Source organism: Ranitomeya imitator, chromosome 5 (assembly GCF_032444005.1).
Source record: "Ranitomeya imitator isolate aRanImi1 chromosome 5, aRanImi1.pri, whole genome shotgun sequence".
Lineage (NCBI taxonomy): Eukaryota > Metazoa > Chordata > Amphibia > Anura > Dendrobatidae > Ranitomeya > Ranitomeya imitator.
Window position 1 is genome coordinate 441,130,881 of NC_091286.1, and position 15,776 is coordinate 441,146,656.

Below are 15,776 nucleotides of genomic sequence, written 5' to 3' on the forward strand. Positions count from 1 at the left end.
AGTAGTACACAGCGCAGGCACCGGATTTCATGCGAAAACAGCGCGGAGGGGGCGGCGCCCGGAGCCCCTGAATATTTGAGTGACGGCAGTGTGGCAGTGTGTGAATAAATAATTAATTTTTTTTTCAAGAATAAATGTGGATGTTTGTCATGGAAAAAAATAAGACATTCCCTGAAAATAAACCCTAACCTGTTATGATAAGGTAATTCAGTACCACAATGGACATAGAAGTCAGAGCACATACAGTGACCTGACAATAACCCAAAAACATAGAACGAGCTCTGAGACGTGGGAACTCTGCTGACCTCAATCCCTAATCCTCTCCAACCACACTAGAGGCAGCCGTGGATTGCGCCTAACGCTCCCTATGCAACTCGGCACAGCCTGAGAAACTAGCTAGCCTGAAGATAGACCCTCTGCGTCCCAGAGCTTCCAGCAAGCGAGAAAAAACAAATAAGCAAGCTGGACAGAAAAAACAGCAAACAAAATAGCAAAAGCGGAACTTAGCTATGCAGAGCAGCAGGCCACAGGAACGATCCAGGAGGAAACAGGTCCAATACTAGAACATTGACTGGAGGCCAGGATCAAAGCACTAGGTGGAGTTAAATAGAGCAGCACCTAACGACTTCACCACATCACCTGAGGAAGGAAACTCAGAAGCCGCAGTACCACTCTCCTCCACCAACGGAAGCTCACAGAGAGAATCAGCCGAAGTACCACTTGTGACCACAGGAGGGAGCTCTGCCACAGAATTCACAACAGTACCCCCCCTTGAGGAGGGGTCACCGAACCCTCACCAGAGCCCCCAGGACGACCAGGATGAGCCATATGAAAGGCACGAACAAGATCGGGAGCATGGACATCAGAGGCAAAGACCCAGGAATTATCTTCCTGAGCATAACCCTTCCACTTTACCAGATACTGGAGTTTCCGTCTTGAAACACGAGAATCCAAAATTTTCTCCACAATATACTCCAACTCCCCCTCCACCAAAACCGGGGCAGGAGGATCAACAGATGGAACCATAGGTGCCACGTATCTCCGCAACAATGACCTATGGAATACGTTATGTATGGAAAAAGAATCTGGAAGGGTCAGACGAAAAGACACAGGATTAAGAACCTCAGAAATCCTATACGGACCAATGAAACGAGGTTTAAACTTAGGAGAGGAAACCTTCATAGGAATATGACGAGAAGATAACCAAACCAAATCCCCAACACGAAGTCGGGGACCCACACAGCGTCTGCGATTAGCGAAAAGTTGAGCCTTCTCCTGGGACAAGGTCAAATTGTCCACTACATGAGTCCAAATCTGCTGCAACCTATCCACCACAGTATCCACACCAGGACAGTCCGAAGACTCAACCTGCCCTGAAGAGAAACGAGGATGGAACCCAGAGTTGCAGAAAAACGGCGAAACCAAGGTAGCCGAGCTGGCCCGATTATTAAGGGCGAACTCAGCCAAAGGCAAAAAGGACACCCAGTCATCCTGATCAGCAGAAACAAAGCATCTCAGATATGTTTCCAAGGTCTGATTGGTTCGTTCGGTCTGGCCATTAGTCTGAGGATGGAAAGCCGAGGAAAAAGACAAGTCAATGCCCATCCTAGCACAAAAGGCTCGCCAAAACCTCGAAACAAACTGGGAACCTCTGTCAGAAACGATATTCTCTGGAATGCTATGTAAACGAACCACATGCTGGAAGAACAATGGCACCAAATCAGAGGAGGAAGGTAATTTAGACAAGGGTACCAAATGGACCATCTTAGAGAAGCGATCACAGACCACCCAAATGACTGACATCTTTTGAGAGACGGGAAGATCTGAAATAAAATCCATAGAGATATGTGTCCAAGGCCTCTTCGGGACCGGCAAGGGCAAAAGCAACCCACTGGCACGAGAACAGCAGGGCTTAGCCCGAGCACAAATCCCACAGGACTGCACAAAAGAACGCACATCCCGCGACAAAGATGGCCACCAAAAGGATCTAGCCACTAACTCTCTGGTACCAAAGATTCCAGGATGACCAGCCAACACCGAACAATGAACCTCAGAGATAACTTTATTCGTCCACCTATCAGGGACAAACAGTTTCTCCGCTGGGCAACGATCAGGTTTATTAGCCTGAAATTTTTGCAGCACCCGCCGCAAATCAGGGGAGATGGCAGACACAATTACTCCCTCTTTGAGAATACCCGCCGGCTCAGATAAACCCGGAGAGTCGGGCACAAAACTCCTAGACAGAGCATCCGCCTTCACATTTTTAGAGCCCGGAAGGTACGAAATCACAAAGTCAAAACGGGCAAAAAACAGCGACCAACGAGCCTGTCTAGGATTCAACCGCTTGGCAGACTCGAGATAAGTCAAGTTCTTATGATCAGTCAAGACCACCACGCGATGCTTGGCTCCTTCAAGCCAATGACGCCACTCCTCGAATGCCCACTTCATGGCCAGCAACTCTCGATTGCCAACATCATAATTTCGCTCAGCAGGCGAAAACTTCCTGGAAAAGAAGGCGCATGGTTTCATCACCGAGCAATCAGAACTTCTCTGCGACAAAACAGCCCCTGCTCCATTCTCCGAAGCATCAACCTCTACCTGGAATGGAAGCGAAACATCTGGTTGACACAACACAGGGGCAGAAGAAAAACGACGCTTCAACTCTTGAAAAGCTTCCACAGCAGCAGAAGACCAATTGACCACATCAGCACCCTTCTTGGTCAAACCAGTCAATGGTTTAGCAATACTAGAAAAATTGCAGATGAAGCGACGATAAAAATTAGCAAAGCCCAGGAACTTTTGCAGACTTTTCAGAGATGTCGGCTGAGTCCAGTCATGGATGGCTTGGACCTTAACAGGGTCCATCTCGATAGTAGAAGGGGAAAAGATGAACCCCAAAAATGAAACCTTCTGAACACCAAAGAGACACTTTGATCCCTTCACAAACAAATAATTAGCACGCAGGACCTGAAACACCGTTCTGACCTGCTGCACATGAGACTCCCAATCATCCGAGAAGATCAAAATGTCATCCAAGTACACAATCAGGAATTTATCCAGGTACTCTCGGAAGATGTCATGCATAAAGGACTGAAACACTGATGGAGCATTGGCAAGTCCGAATGGCATTACTAGATACTCAAAATGGCCCTCGGGCGTATTAAATGCAGTTTTCCATTCATCGCCTCTCTTAATACGCACAAGATTATACGCACCACGAAGATCTATCTTGGTGAACCAACTAGCCCCCTTAATCCGAGCAAACAAATCAGATAACAACGGCAAGAGGTACTGAAATTTAACCGTGATCTTATTTAGAAGGCGGTAATCTATACAAGGTCTCAGTGAACCATCCTTCTTGGCCACAAAAAAGAACCCTGCTCCTAATGGCGACGATGACGGGCGAATATGCCCCTTCTCCAAGGACTCCTTCACATAACTCCGCATAGCGGCGTGCTCAGGCACAGATAAATTAAACAGTCGACCTTTTGGGAATTTACTACCAGGAATCAAATCGATAGCACAATCACAATCCCTATGCGGAGGTAGGGTATCGGACTTGGGCTCATCAAATACATCCCGGTAATCAGACAAGAACTCTGGAACCTCAGAAGGGGTGGATGACAAAATAGAAAGAAATGGGACATCACCATGTACCCCCTGACAACCCCAGCTGGACACAGACATGGATTTCCAATCTAATACTGGATTATGGACTTGTAGCCATGGCAACCCCAACACGACCACATCATGCAGATTATGCAACACCAGAAAGCGAATAACCTCGTGATGTGCAGGAGCCATGCACATGGTCAGCTGGGTCCAGTACTGAGACTTATTCTTGGCCAAAGGCGTAGCATCAATTCCTCTCAATGGAATAGGACACTGCAAGGGCTCCAAGAAAAACCCACAACGCCTAGCATACTCCAAGTCCATCAAATTCAGGGCAGCGCCTGAATCCACAAATGCCATGACAGAATAAGATGACAAAGAGCAGATCAAGGTAACGGACAAAAGAAATTTTGACTGTACCGTACCAATGGTGGCAGACCTAGCGAACCGCTTAGTGCGCTTAGGACAATCAGAGATAGCATGAGTGGAATCACCACAGTAGAAACACAGCCCATTCAGACGTCTGTGTTCTTGCCGTTCAACTCTGGTCAAAGTCCTATCGCACTGCATAGGCTCAGGTTTATGCTCAGATAATATCGCCAAATGGTGCACAGATTTACGCTCACGCAAGCGTCGACCGATCTGAATGGCCAAAGACATAGACTCATTCAGACCAGCAGGCATAGGAAATCCCACCATGACATCCTTAAGGGCTTCAGAAAGACCCTTTCTGAAAATAGCTGCGAGCGCACCTTCATTCCATTGAGTGAGTACGGACCACTTTCTAAATTTCTGACAATATACCTCTATCTCATCCTGACCCTGACACAGAGCCAGCAAATTTTTCTCTGCCTGATCCACTGAATTAGGTTCATCGTACAGCAATCCGAGCGCCAGGAAAAATGCATCGATATTACTTAATGCAGGATCTCCTGACGCAAGAGAAAATGCCCAGTCCTGAGGGTCGCCACGTAAAAAAGAAATAATGATCCTAACTTGTTGAACTGGGTCACCAGAGGAGCGAGGTTTCAAAGCCAGAAATAGTTTACAATTATTTTTGAAACTCAGAAATTTAGTTCTATCTCCAAAAAACAAATCAGGAATAGGAATTCTTGGTTCTAACATAGAATTCTGAACCACAAAGTCTTGAATATTTTGTACTCTTGCCGTGAGCTGATCCACACATGAAGACAGACCTTTAATGTCCATCGCTACACCTGTGTCCTGAACCACCCAAATGTCTAGGGGAAAAAAAGGCAAAACACAGTGCAGAGAAAAAAAAATGGTCTCAGAACTTCTTTTTTCCCTCTATTGAGAATCATTAGTACTTTTGGCCTCCAGTACTGTTATGATAAGGTAATTCAGTACCACAATGGACATAGAAGTCAGAGCACATACAGTGACCTGACAATAACCCAAAAACATAGAACGAGCTCTGAGACGTGGGAACTCTGCTGACCGCAATCCCTAATCCTCTCCAACCACACTAGAGGCAGCCGTGGATTGCGCCTAATGCTCCTTATGCAACTCGGCACAGCCTGAGAAACTAGCTAGCCTGAAGATAGAAAATAAGCCTACCTTGCCTCAGAGAAATACCCCAAAGGAAAAGGCAGCCCCCACATATAATGACTGTGAGTTAAGATGAAAAGACAAACGTAGAGATGAAATAGATTTAGCAAAGTGAGGCCCGACTTTCTGAACAGAGCGAGGATAGGAAAGGTAACTTTGCGGTCAACACAAAACCCTACAAAAAACCACGCAAAGTGGGCAAAAAGACCCTCCGTACCGAACTAACGGCACGGAGTTACACCCTCTGCATCCCAGAGCTTCCAGCAAGCGAGAAAAAACAAATAAGCAAGCTGGACAGAAAAAACAGCAAACAAAATAGCAAAAGCGGAACTTAGCTATGCAGAGCAGCAGGCCACAGGAACGATCCAGGAGGAAACAGGTCCAATACTAGAACATTGACTGGAGGCCAGGATCAAAGCACTAGGTGGAGTTAAATAGAGCAGCACCTAACGACTTCACCACATCACCTGAGGAAGGAAACTCAGAAGCCGCAGTACCACTCTCCTCCACCTACGGAAGTTCACAGAGAGAATCAGCCGAAGTACCACTTGTGACCACAGGAGGGAGCTCTGCCACAGAATTCACAACACTAACCCATCTTTCAGAGCAAAAATAATATAAGGCCCTGTCTTATTTATGGGGAAACGCAGTATGACAATGAATTGTCCAATGCACAAATATTACACAGATGGTGGCCCGATTCTAACGCATCGGGTATTCTAGAATATGTATGCATGTATGTACATCGCGCTGTGAGTGGGTGTTAAATTCCACGCCAATATCGCTGATTGGTCACGCCCGGCTGGCGGATCAGCGAAGCATGGTTCAAATCCGGCGCCAATTCGCAGCCGGACTGCGCCTGTCGCAGATTGGTCGTGGCCGGCCGAGCACAACCAATTACCGAAGCGGTGTTTAAATACTGCCCCAATATTGCAGATTGGTCGCGGCCAGCTGGGCGCGACCAGTCAGCGAAGCGTGGTTTAAATCCCGTGTCAATTCGCGGCTGGACTGCGTCTGTCGCTGATTGATCGCAGGATGTTGGGGGTTTGGGGCGCTGTATGTCGGGGGTTTGGGGTGCAGGATATAGTACAGCCACATAGTATATAGCACAGTGACGTAGTAGATAGCACAGCCACGTAGTATATAGCACAGCCCATAGTATAGAGCACACCCGCGTAGTATGTAGCACAGCCTGTAGTATATAGCAGCCACGTAGTATATAGCACAGCGACGTAGTATATAGCACAGCCACGTAGTATATAACACAGCTACGTACTATATAACACAGGCCACATAGTATATAACACAGCCATGTAGTATATAGCACAGCCACATAGTATATAGCACAGCCACTTAGTATGTAGCACTGCCCGCAGTATAAAGCACAGCCATGCAGTATATAGCACAGCCACGTAGTACATAGCACAGCCACATAGTATATAGCACAACCAAAAAGTACATAGCACAGCCACGTAGTATATTGCACAGCCACATAGTATATTGCACAGTCACATAGTATATTGCACAGCCACATAGTATATTGCACAGCCACATAGTATATAGCACAGCCACCTAGTATATAGCACAGCCACATAGTATATAGCACAGCCACATAGTATATAACACAGACAGCCATGTAGTATATAGCAGAGTCACGTAGTATATAGCATAGCCACGTAATATATAACAGCCACATAGTATATAGCACAGCCACGTAGTATATAGCAGCCACGTAGTATATAGCACAGCCCACGTAACACAGACAACCACGTAGTATATAGCACAGCCACGTAGTATATAGCAGCCACATAGTATATAACACAGCCCACGCAGTAAATAACACAGCCCATGCAGTATATAGCATTGCCCACGTAGTATATATCAGTCACACCAAATATATATATCAGTCACGCAGTATATAACACACCCCACGTAGTATATAACACAGCCACGTAGTATACTTCAGTGTGGGCACCATATCCCTGTTTAAAAAAAGAATTAAAATAAAAAATAGTTATATAGTCACCCTCCAGGCGTCCACCGATGCGCGCTAGCGGCGAGGCTGCTGTCAGCTTCCGTTCCCAGTGATGCAGTGAGAAATTACCCAGATGACTTAGCAGTCTCACGAGACCGTTAAGTCATCTGGGTAATTTCGCAATGCATCACTGGGAACGGAAGCTGGCGGCAGCCTTGCCGCTCGCATGCATCGGTGGACTTTGGAGGGTGAGAATAGCACCATTTTTTAGTTTTTTAAATAATTTTTAACATTATGTCTTTTTGCATAGGCAGCAGCATCAATAGTAAAAAGTTCGTCACACAGGGTTAATAGCAGCGTTAACAGACTGCGTTACACTGCGTTATGCCGCGGTGTAAGGCAGTCAGTTTAATGGACTGTTAAAGCGCTATGTGGGTGGCGGGCACTGACTGGGGGTGTATGGAGGGGGCACTGACTGCAGGGGAGTAGGGAGCGGCCAACTCACGGCTGGACTGTGCCCGTCGCTGATTGTGTTAAGCATTCCGATACTGAAATATCGGGTATCAACTGATATTCACGGTATCGGAGTTCCGATACTGAATTCCGATACTTTGAGTATATTGAATACCAGAATCGGAAGTTCCCATAATGCAATGAGCCAGTTTGATTTTATTTAGCCAATGAGGATCCTAAGAAGTGTGGCACATCCTGTTAGGCATGTTAGGCATGTTAACTAATGGCATGGCTGTGATTGGCTGCTGAAATGATGTCATGATGCATTATGAAAGCCGCCGCCACCATTTTGGGTTCACTCAGCTGTGAATTCAGTTATGGACAGGACACTGCTGTTCTGAGGGACAATTTGAGCTAGTGATTTGCTTTATTGTGCTTTACCCAGGCTACTTTATCAACCACTGTGTGAGAAGCTTTCTTTTGCCTTGCAGCGCTGTTCGTGGCTGTCTGAGAGGTCTCTGTGTGTGGCTGCAGCTCACGCTGTAGTGTGTTCTGCAGCCACCTCCGGTTGTAGTCCGCTCAGCGTGCGTCACTGCCTCATACATTGTCCTTTTTTGCATTAGTGTTGCTCATTTTTACTGATTTCTCCTATTAGTGTGGTTCCATCCGCATCCAGCTAGATTGCTTGCTAACACTATTTAGAAGTAGATAGAGGAGCCTTTCTGCTGGCTTGTGCCCTGCAGCCCCAGCCAGATTAGTATTAGCCTATTTTTTGGAACCTCATCTATTGCATTGTAGGTTACCTTCCTGCATTGTAATAGCTACAAAAAGTTTACTATCGGTTTTACATCTTTGGGCACAACCAGTGTCTTTTTGTGAAAAAAAAAAAGTTAATAAAGTTCACCAAACACTCCACTTTACAATTGTGTAGGCCACATTAGCTCATATTGAGGTCTAGTCCACACTTTATAAAACTAGTGTTTCTTATACCTGTTAGCAGCTGTTCAGGAATAAGCACACTAAGCCCTTAGTACTTTTCTGCCTATCTTTATCAGTCTACCAAGATGAAGAAGGCAGGGAGTAACGCACGTGGTCTTGGGCATGGAGTTTCTGCAGGGACAGGATGTGGGGATTCTGTGCCTGCTGCGGGCACCAGTGACTCAGCATCCCCCAGTTTTACCAGGGAGCAGTCCTTTATGCGCAGCTTTGTAGGAACTCGCCGTACACCACTGCTGCGGGAGGAACAAATTGAAGCCGTTGTCAGATGGGTGGCAGCTAACGGATTGGCCTCTCTGAATCTGAAGAGGTGGGTGAGCCAGTGCCTATGGTCAGCACACCTCAGTATGCATCTGATGATGAGACTCAAGTGCCACTTTCTGGTGCATACTGTGCTGTCGAGACTACGCAGGAGAAGCAGTTGTTTGAAGAGGGTAGTGTAGATGATGAGGTCCTTGACCCATCATGGCGTGAGGTACAGGAAGGTGGTGGGAGCAGCTCTGAGGAAGAGATTCCCTGAATGGCCCAAAAAGGAGGGAGAGGAATGGGGCAGACTTGGTTGCCTGTAGCCTCCACTTCGACACCCATTAGGAGCATGCCTCTTCCAAAACCCAAAACGGGCACTCCCAAGACTTGCAGTGCCTGGTCCTTTTTTGACACAGTTGCAGATGACATTTGCTTTGTCAAATGCAAGCTGTGTAATCAGAAAGTGAAAAGCGGGAAAAGTGTCAGCAACCTCAATACCACAAATATGTGGAAACATGTGCGGACCAAACACTTGGTGGAGTTACAAAAACACACTGAAGACCTAGGCCAACCTACAGCGCCACCTACCACCTCTTCAGCTTGTGTTATAGCCACTTCCTCCTGCTCACAAACAGCTGGTTCGGCTTCCCCAAAGGATCGCCATGGAAGAATCTCTGGCACTGTTGTACAGAGACACAGTGTCATTCCACCCACAGCACCATGTTCACTGTCATCCTCACACTTCCAGGCCAGTCTACAGCCATTGGTAGCACAAGCATGGGAGAAAAGGCGCCCACACTCTGCAAACCACCCCCGAGCACAGGCTCTGAATGCTGGCATTGCAAAACTACTGTCCATTGAAATGCTCTCATTCAGGCTGGTGGAGACTGACACCTTCCGTAACTTCATGGCATTGGCAGTCCCACAATACAACATTCCCAGCCGCTTTTATTTCAGCAGGCAAGCCGCCCCTGCCCTGCAAAAGCATGTGGAGGGAAAAATTAAACATGCGCTGTCAGTAGCAAGGTCCACCTGACCACCGATGCTTGGACCAGTAACCATGGACAGGGACGATACCTTTCCCTCACTGCCCATTGGGTAAATGTTGTGGAGCCGGGTACAGATCTTGAGAGTGGCTCTGTATGTGTTGTGCCAACTCCAAGGATTGCAGGAATCCAGTCTGTACACATGGACTCCTCCTCATAATCCAGTTACTCTGAATCAAGGCTGCAGGAGCCATCACGGTCTACCTCCACATGGACCCGTGAATGCTTTCCGATATGAGCACAGCCATGGCCAAACACTATCAGGCCGAATTGAAATTAATTTCTTTGGGGAATCGAAGCTACAAAGCGCAGGAGCTCTGGAATGCCATCAAGCAGCAGAGACGGTGCCTCAAGCAGGGGACAGCATTTCTTGGTTAGTTGGCAGTCTGCAGCACATGGTTGATTTCATGCTGAAGTGCCTGAGAAACTACCGCCGCATCGCCCACATTCTCAACATGGCTGATTACTGGGTGTTGACCCTCCTAGATCCTCGCTACTGGGACAATTTACAAAGCCCCATAACACCGTTAAACCGGGAGTAGTGTTGAGCATTCCGATACCGCAAGTATCGGGTATCGGCCGATATTTGCGGTATCGGAATTCCGATACCGAGTTCCGATATTTTTGTGATATCGGGAATTGGTATCGGGATTAAGATTCATGTGTAAAATAAAGAATAAAAATAAAAAATATTGATATACTTACCCTCGGACGCGCCCTGGTTGTCACCGCTGCAACCGCCATGCTTCCATTCCTAAGAATGAGCGCGTTAAGGACTTTCGATGACGTCGCGGCTTGTGATTGGTCGCTGAGCGGTCATGTGACGGCTCAGCGACCAATCACAAGCCGCGACGTCATCGAAGGTCCTTAACGCGCTCATTCTTAGAAAGGGAACCATGGCGGTTGCAGCGGTGACAACCAGGGCGCGTCCGAGGGTAAGTATATCAATATTTTTTATTTTTATTCTTTATTTTACACATGAATATGGATCCCAGGGCCTGAAGGAGAGTTTCCTCTCCTTCAGACCCTGGGAACCATAGAGGATACCTTCCAATATTTGTGTCCCATTGACTTGTATTGGTATCGGATATCGGTATCGGCGATATCCGATATTTCTCGGATATCGGCCGATACCATCCGATACCGATACTTTCAAATATCGGACGGTATCGCTCAATACTAACCGGAAGCATAAAATCCGGGAGTACCAAGATACACTGGTGCATTCCATCATGTTCTCCATTCCACCCGAGAGCAGTGCTGCTAGTGCTTTACAAAGCAGCTCAGTGCATTGAGGCAGTGGAAGAAGCTCTGCACAAAGAGGGAGCAGAAGCAGCGCCTCAGCACATGGCAAGACCAGTATGGCCCAACTGTGGCAAAGTTTTGTGTCCCCGCCACAAATATCTACACCATCACAGATAGCTCCAGTCAGCGGGAGGCAACGTTTCCGTCAGATGGTGACAGACTACATGTCTTGCCCTCTCAGTGTTCTCCCAGACGGCTCTTCCCCTTTCAAGTTTTGGGGCTCTAAGCTGGATACATTGCCAGAGCTTAGCCAGTATGCATTGGAGGTGCTGGTTTGCCCTGCTGCTAGTGTATTATCGGAACACATCTTTAGTGCCACAGGTGGTGTACTAACAGACCATCGCATGCGACTATCCTCCGATAACGTTAACCGGCTTACTTTCTTGAAAATGAACAAGGCCTGGCTCTCGCAGGAATTTGCCAGTCCTCTTCCAGATTAAATAATTGGTTGGCAACAGTATCCAGGTCTCCTGTTCCGTTCATGTTTCTACCACCTGAACTGTAATCCCTGGCCTCCAACACCACCAGTTGCTGCTCAGAAGTGCCATCTGCACAGTCAACACATGCTCCAGTATTATTGGGGTTCAGTAACGTCAACTGATCCCCTGCTGTGTGGCCGACAATTTCTCCTGCTCTGTCCACATTCACACTACTACTGATTTTAAACTTGCTCCAAATAGGCCTCTGGCTACACTCTGTTTCTAGTATTTACCCTGGGCTCCAACACTGCCAGTTGCTGCTCAGAAGTGCCGTCTGCACAGTCAACACATGCTCCAGTGTTTTTGGGGTTCAGTAACGACAGCTGATCCCCTGCTGTGTGTCCGGCAATTTCTCCTGCTCTGTCCACATTCACACTATTGATTTTAAACTTGCTCCAATTAGGCCTCTGGCTACACTCTGTTTCTAGTATTTACCCTGGGCTCCAACACTGCCAGCTGTTTCCCAGCAGTGTCTTTGGCACGGGTACTCCCGCCTGCCCAGCCTGGTTCCAGAACGCCAGCTGTTTCCGGGTATTGTTAAGGTCACTTTGCCTCCAATACGTTGTCCTGTCGGGTTGCGGTCGGGTTAGCTGACTCTATCATGCCTGCAGTTTAGGTGCTTCCTATGTGGGCTGCGGGGTCTGTCAATGAAGGCTGGTTCCGTAGTGTCAATAGGACAAGCACCCCCTGTAGGACTGTGGGTTTCGGTAACTCCGGCCAGCTCGCGGCCTTGCAACTTTTTTTTTCATATGTGCCTTCTGCTGCATATCTGAGTTCCAGTTCCATTAGCTGGTTCTTTGGAAGTCAATCTTGAATATGTCCCCCAGGGTTCCAGTAACATCAGCTGGTTCCAGGCAGTGTCTTAGGCTTAGGTGCCTCCTTCTCGGTATCCGAGTTCCACCAACGTCTGCTGGTCCTTGGTAGTGCTTTCTGGCACAGGTACCTCCTGCTTAGTAACCGGATTCCAGTACCATCAGCTGGTCCTCGGTAGTTCTATTGGCTCTTGTACCTTCTGCTACCCATCCAGGTTCCAGTACAGTCAGCTGGTTCTCGGCAGTTCCTCAGCCTTCTTGTACCTTCTGCTACATTTCCAATGTTTTTTTAATCACTCTGGATCTCTCTGACAACGACTCTGAAGACGATGACCCTGAAGACCACCCCTAAGAAGATGATGACCCCGAAGACGACGACCCTGAAGACGACGACCCTGAAGACCACCCAAAAGAAGACCAAGAAGATGACCAAGAGGACAAAGAGCAAGAAGACAACCACCAAGATACAGAAGAACAAGAGACAGAAGACCAAGAAGCAGAAAAACAAGAAGCTGCAGAACAAAAAGCAGAAGAACATTAAGCATAAGACTAAAAATCAGAGCAAAAGATATTATCTAAATTATAAGCAGAAGAAGACTAAGCAGTGCTTGGGGGGGAGTCCGTTCATCCTCGTGTTGCCCTTGGAAAATACTTGCTGCTGCAGGCCAAACTGAACGCGGACAAATACTGTTGTAAATCTTTTGTGAAAGGCAGAACGGAAGGTGTAATCTTCAAACTTTTATAGATAACAACTTCAGAAATGCCTGTCACAAATAAGAATATGACGAAGAAGAAGAAGAATATGAAGACGATGGAGAAGTAGAATATGAAGAAGAATAATAGTTGAGTAAGAAGAATATGAAGAATGTAAAAAAAAGAATAATAGGAAGAAGGTGAAAAAGAAGACGATGAATAAGTTGAAGAAGAAGTTGATAAAAAAGATGGTGCTGCTGAGGATGATGAAGGAGAAAGTGTGGGAGACGTAAAAAAGAAGGTGAAGAGCATGGAAATAGTGAAACATTAATATCTGACAAAATATAAAAAAGCTTAACATAGTCAATATCTTTGTAACTCTGAATGTCTTAAAAAAAATTAATTCCTGCTATTCGATTTGATTGGGCTAAACCTCTATGCCTTTAATGTCTCCTCCACCTCCCCAATACATTCTACATTATTCTAAGTTGTTTTCCTTCATGTAGAATTAACCTACAAGGAAAGAAAGGGTTTATTTTTAGTCCGATATTTGTGTCCCATTGACTTGCATTGGTTTCCGGTATCGGAATCGGCGATATCCAATATTTTTTATTTTTTGGGTCCAATCCAATCGGTCCAATCCAATCCTATCCAATATTTCCCGATATCGGAAGGTATTGCTCAACACTAGCCATGACCAATCAGCGACTTGGGATTTCCGTGACAGACAGACAAACAGACAGACAGACGGAAGTGCCCCTTAGACGATTACATATATAGATAATTGCTTTGTCACATTTCATACTTACAGTTAGTGTAGATTGGCTTCCTGAAAGGTTTTCCTTTACAAAATACAAATTCTACAGTCATGAGATTCATCCCACTTATGAACCACATTGTGGTCGTTAAAAAATTTTGATTAACCAATATAGCCTCATCTACAGTATTGTTCAGTGCACTGTGATTCGAAGTAAGACATCCACTGCAAAAGAGAATGGATCTCAAAATAGGTAAAATAATATATAAATATACCACGATGCAAAGTTTTAGACAGGTATGAAAGAAATGCTGCATAGTAAGCTCTTACAATAAAAATAAATAAGTACCGTAAATAAAAAAAAGTTTTAATACTTTGCATTTTGCTAATTAATGAAAGCAAAGTGAATTAACAAAACAGAAATCTAAATCAAATCAATATCGGATACAACCACCTTTTCCCTTCCAAACAGAATCAAAGCATGAATTCTTCTAGGTTTACTTTGATTACATTTTTTAATGAACTCGGCAGAGAGGTTGTTCGAGATATCTTTGTGAACTAAACACAGATTTTTTGTCAACTCAGGCTTGAGCAAATCTTTTTGTATCTTCATTTAATAAAACAGACTTTATGATTTTGAGATCAGAGTTCTGTGACGGTCATATCATCACTTTCAGAACTCTGTGTTCTTATTTACACTAAAGATTGTTCTTAATGACACCTGCCTAAACTTTTTCCACAGTACAGTTTACAAATAAAATATTAGTCAATAGTTTGGACAAACCTCTTCATGCAATGGTTTTCCTTATTCTTATTGTAATGTGAGTGCTGTAGATTCAGACGAAAGCAGCAAACCACAAAGGAAAACTAAGAATTACCTTTGCTGTGGCAGATAAGTTCATCAGAGTTCCCAGCCTCAGAAAATACAAATTAACAACACTTTAGATACAGGCCGTCATAAATGATGCACAGACATCAAGTAGCAAAAATGTATCAACATCAAATGTGCAGAGGAGACTGCAAGAAAAAGGCTTTTATGGTCAAATTGCTGCAAAGAAACCACTACTGAGGACCACAAACAAGAAGAGACAAGCCACACAAGGACTAGACATTAAATAACTGGAAATTTGTACTGTGGTCGGATTAATCAAAATTTGAGATTTTTGATACCAACGGCCATGTCTTTGTGAGATGTAGGAAAGGTGAGCAGATGGTTTCTACATCTATGGGGCCCACTGTGAAGTCTTCAGTCTGTATCTACAATGTGCACATGTCAATTATGAACACAGAAAACCACTGGATGAGCAGGTGTGTCCAAACTTTTGAAAAGTGCAGTAAATACTTTTGTTAACTATGCATGCTAGCTAAATTGTATTCAGGTGATTCTCACAAAATAAGAATATCATCAAAAAGGTCCTTTATTTCAGGTCTTCGATACAAAAAGTGAAACTCCTATATTATATAGAGTCATAAACAAAAGGTTATTGCTAATGAAGCTGGCTATTCACAGAGTGCTGTATCCAAACATATTAATGGAAAGTTAAGTGGAAGGAAAACATGTGGTAGAAAAAGGTGCACAAGCAACCAGGATAGCCGCAGATTTTAAAGGATTGTTAAGAAAAGGCCATTCAAAAATTTTGGGGAGATTCATAAGGAGTGGACTGCTGCTCGATTCATTGCTTTAAGAGACACCACACACAGACATATCCAGAACATGGGCTACAAGTGTCACATTCCTTTTGTCAAGCCACTCATGTCCAGTAGACAATGTCAGAAGCATCTTACCTGAGCCAAGGAGAAAAAGAACTAGGCTGTTGCTCAGTGGTCTAAGGT

The 15,776-nt window shown here is 45.4% G+C and overlaps 1 protein-coding gene across 3 annotated transcripts in view; it reads right to left on the minus strand.

The window, feature by feature from the left end:
- The window catches only part of LOC138638124 (probable cation-transporting ATPase 13A4), a 581,505-nt gene that overhangs the window by 51,709 nt on the left and 514,020 nt on the right, over positions 1-15,776 (minus strand). For all 3 annotated transcript variants that reach the window (XM_069727152.1, XM_069727151.1, XM_069727153.1), the window contains one exon: positions 13,996-14,168. In XM_069727152.1, the coding sequence (XP_069583253.1) occupies positions 13,996-14,168 (173 nt within the window). The remainder of the gene's footprint in view (positions 1-13,995; positions 14,169-15,776) is intronic.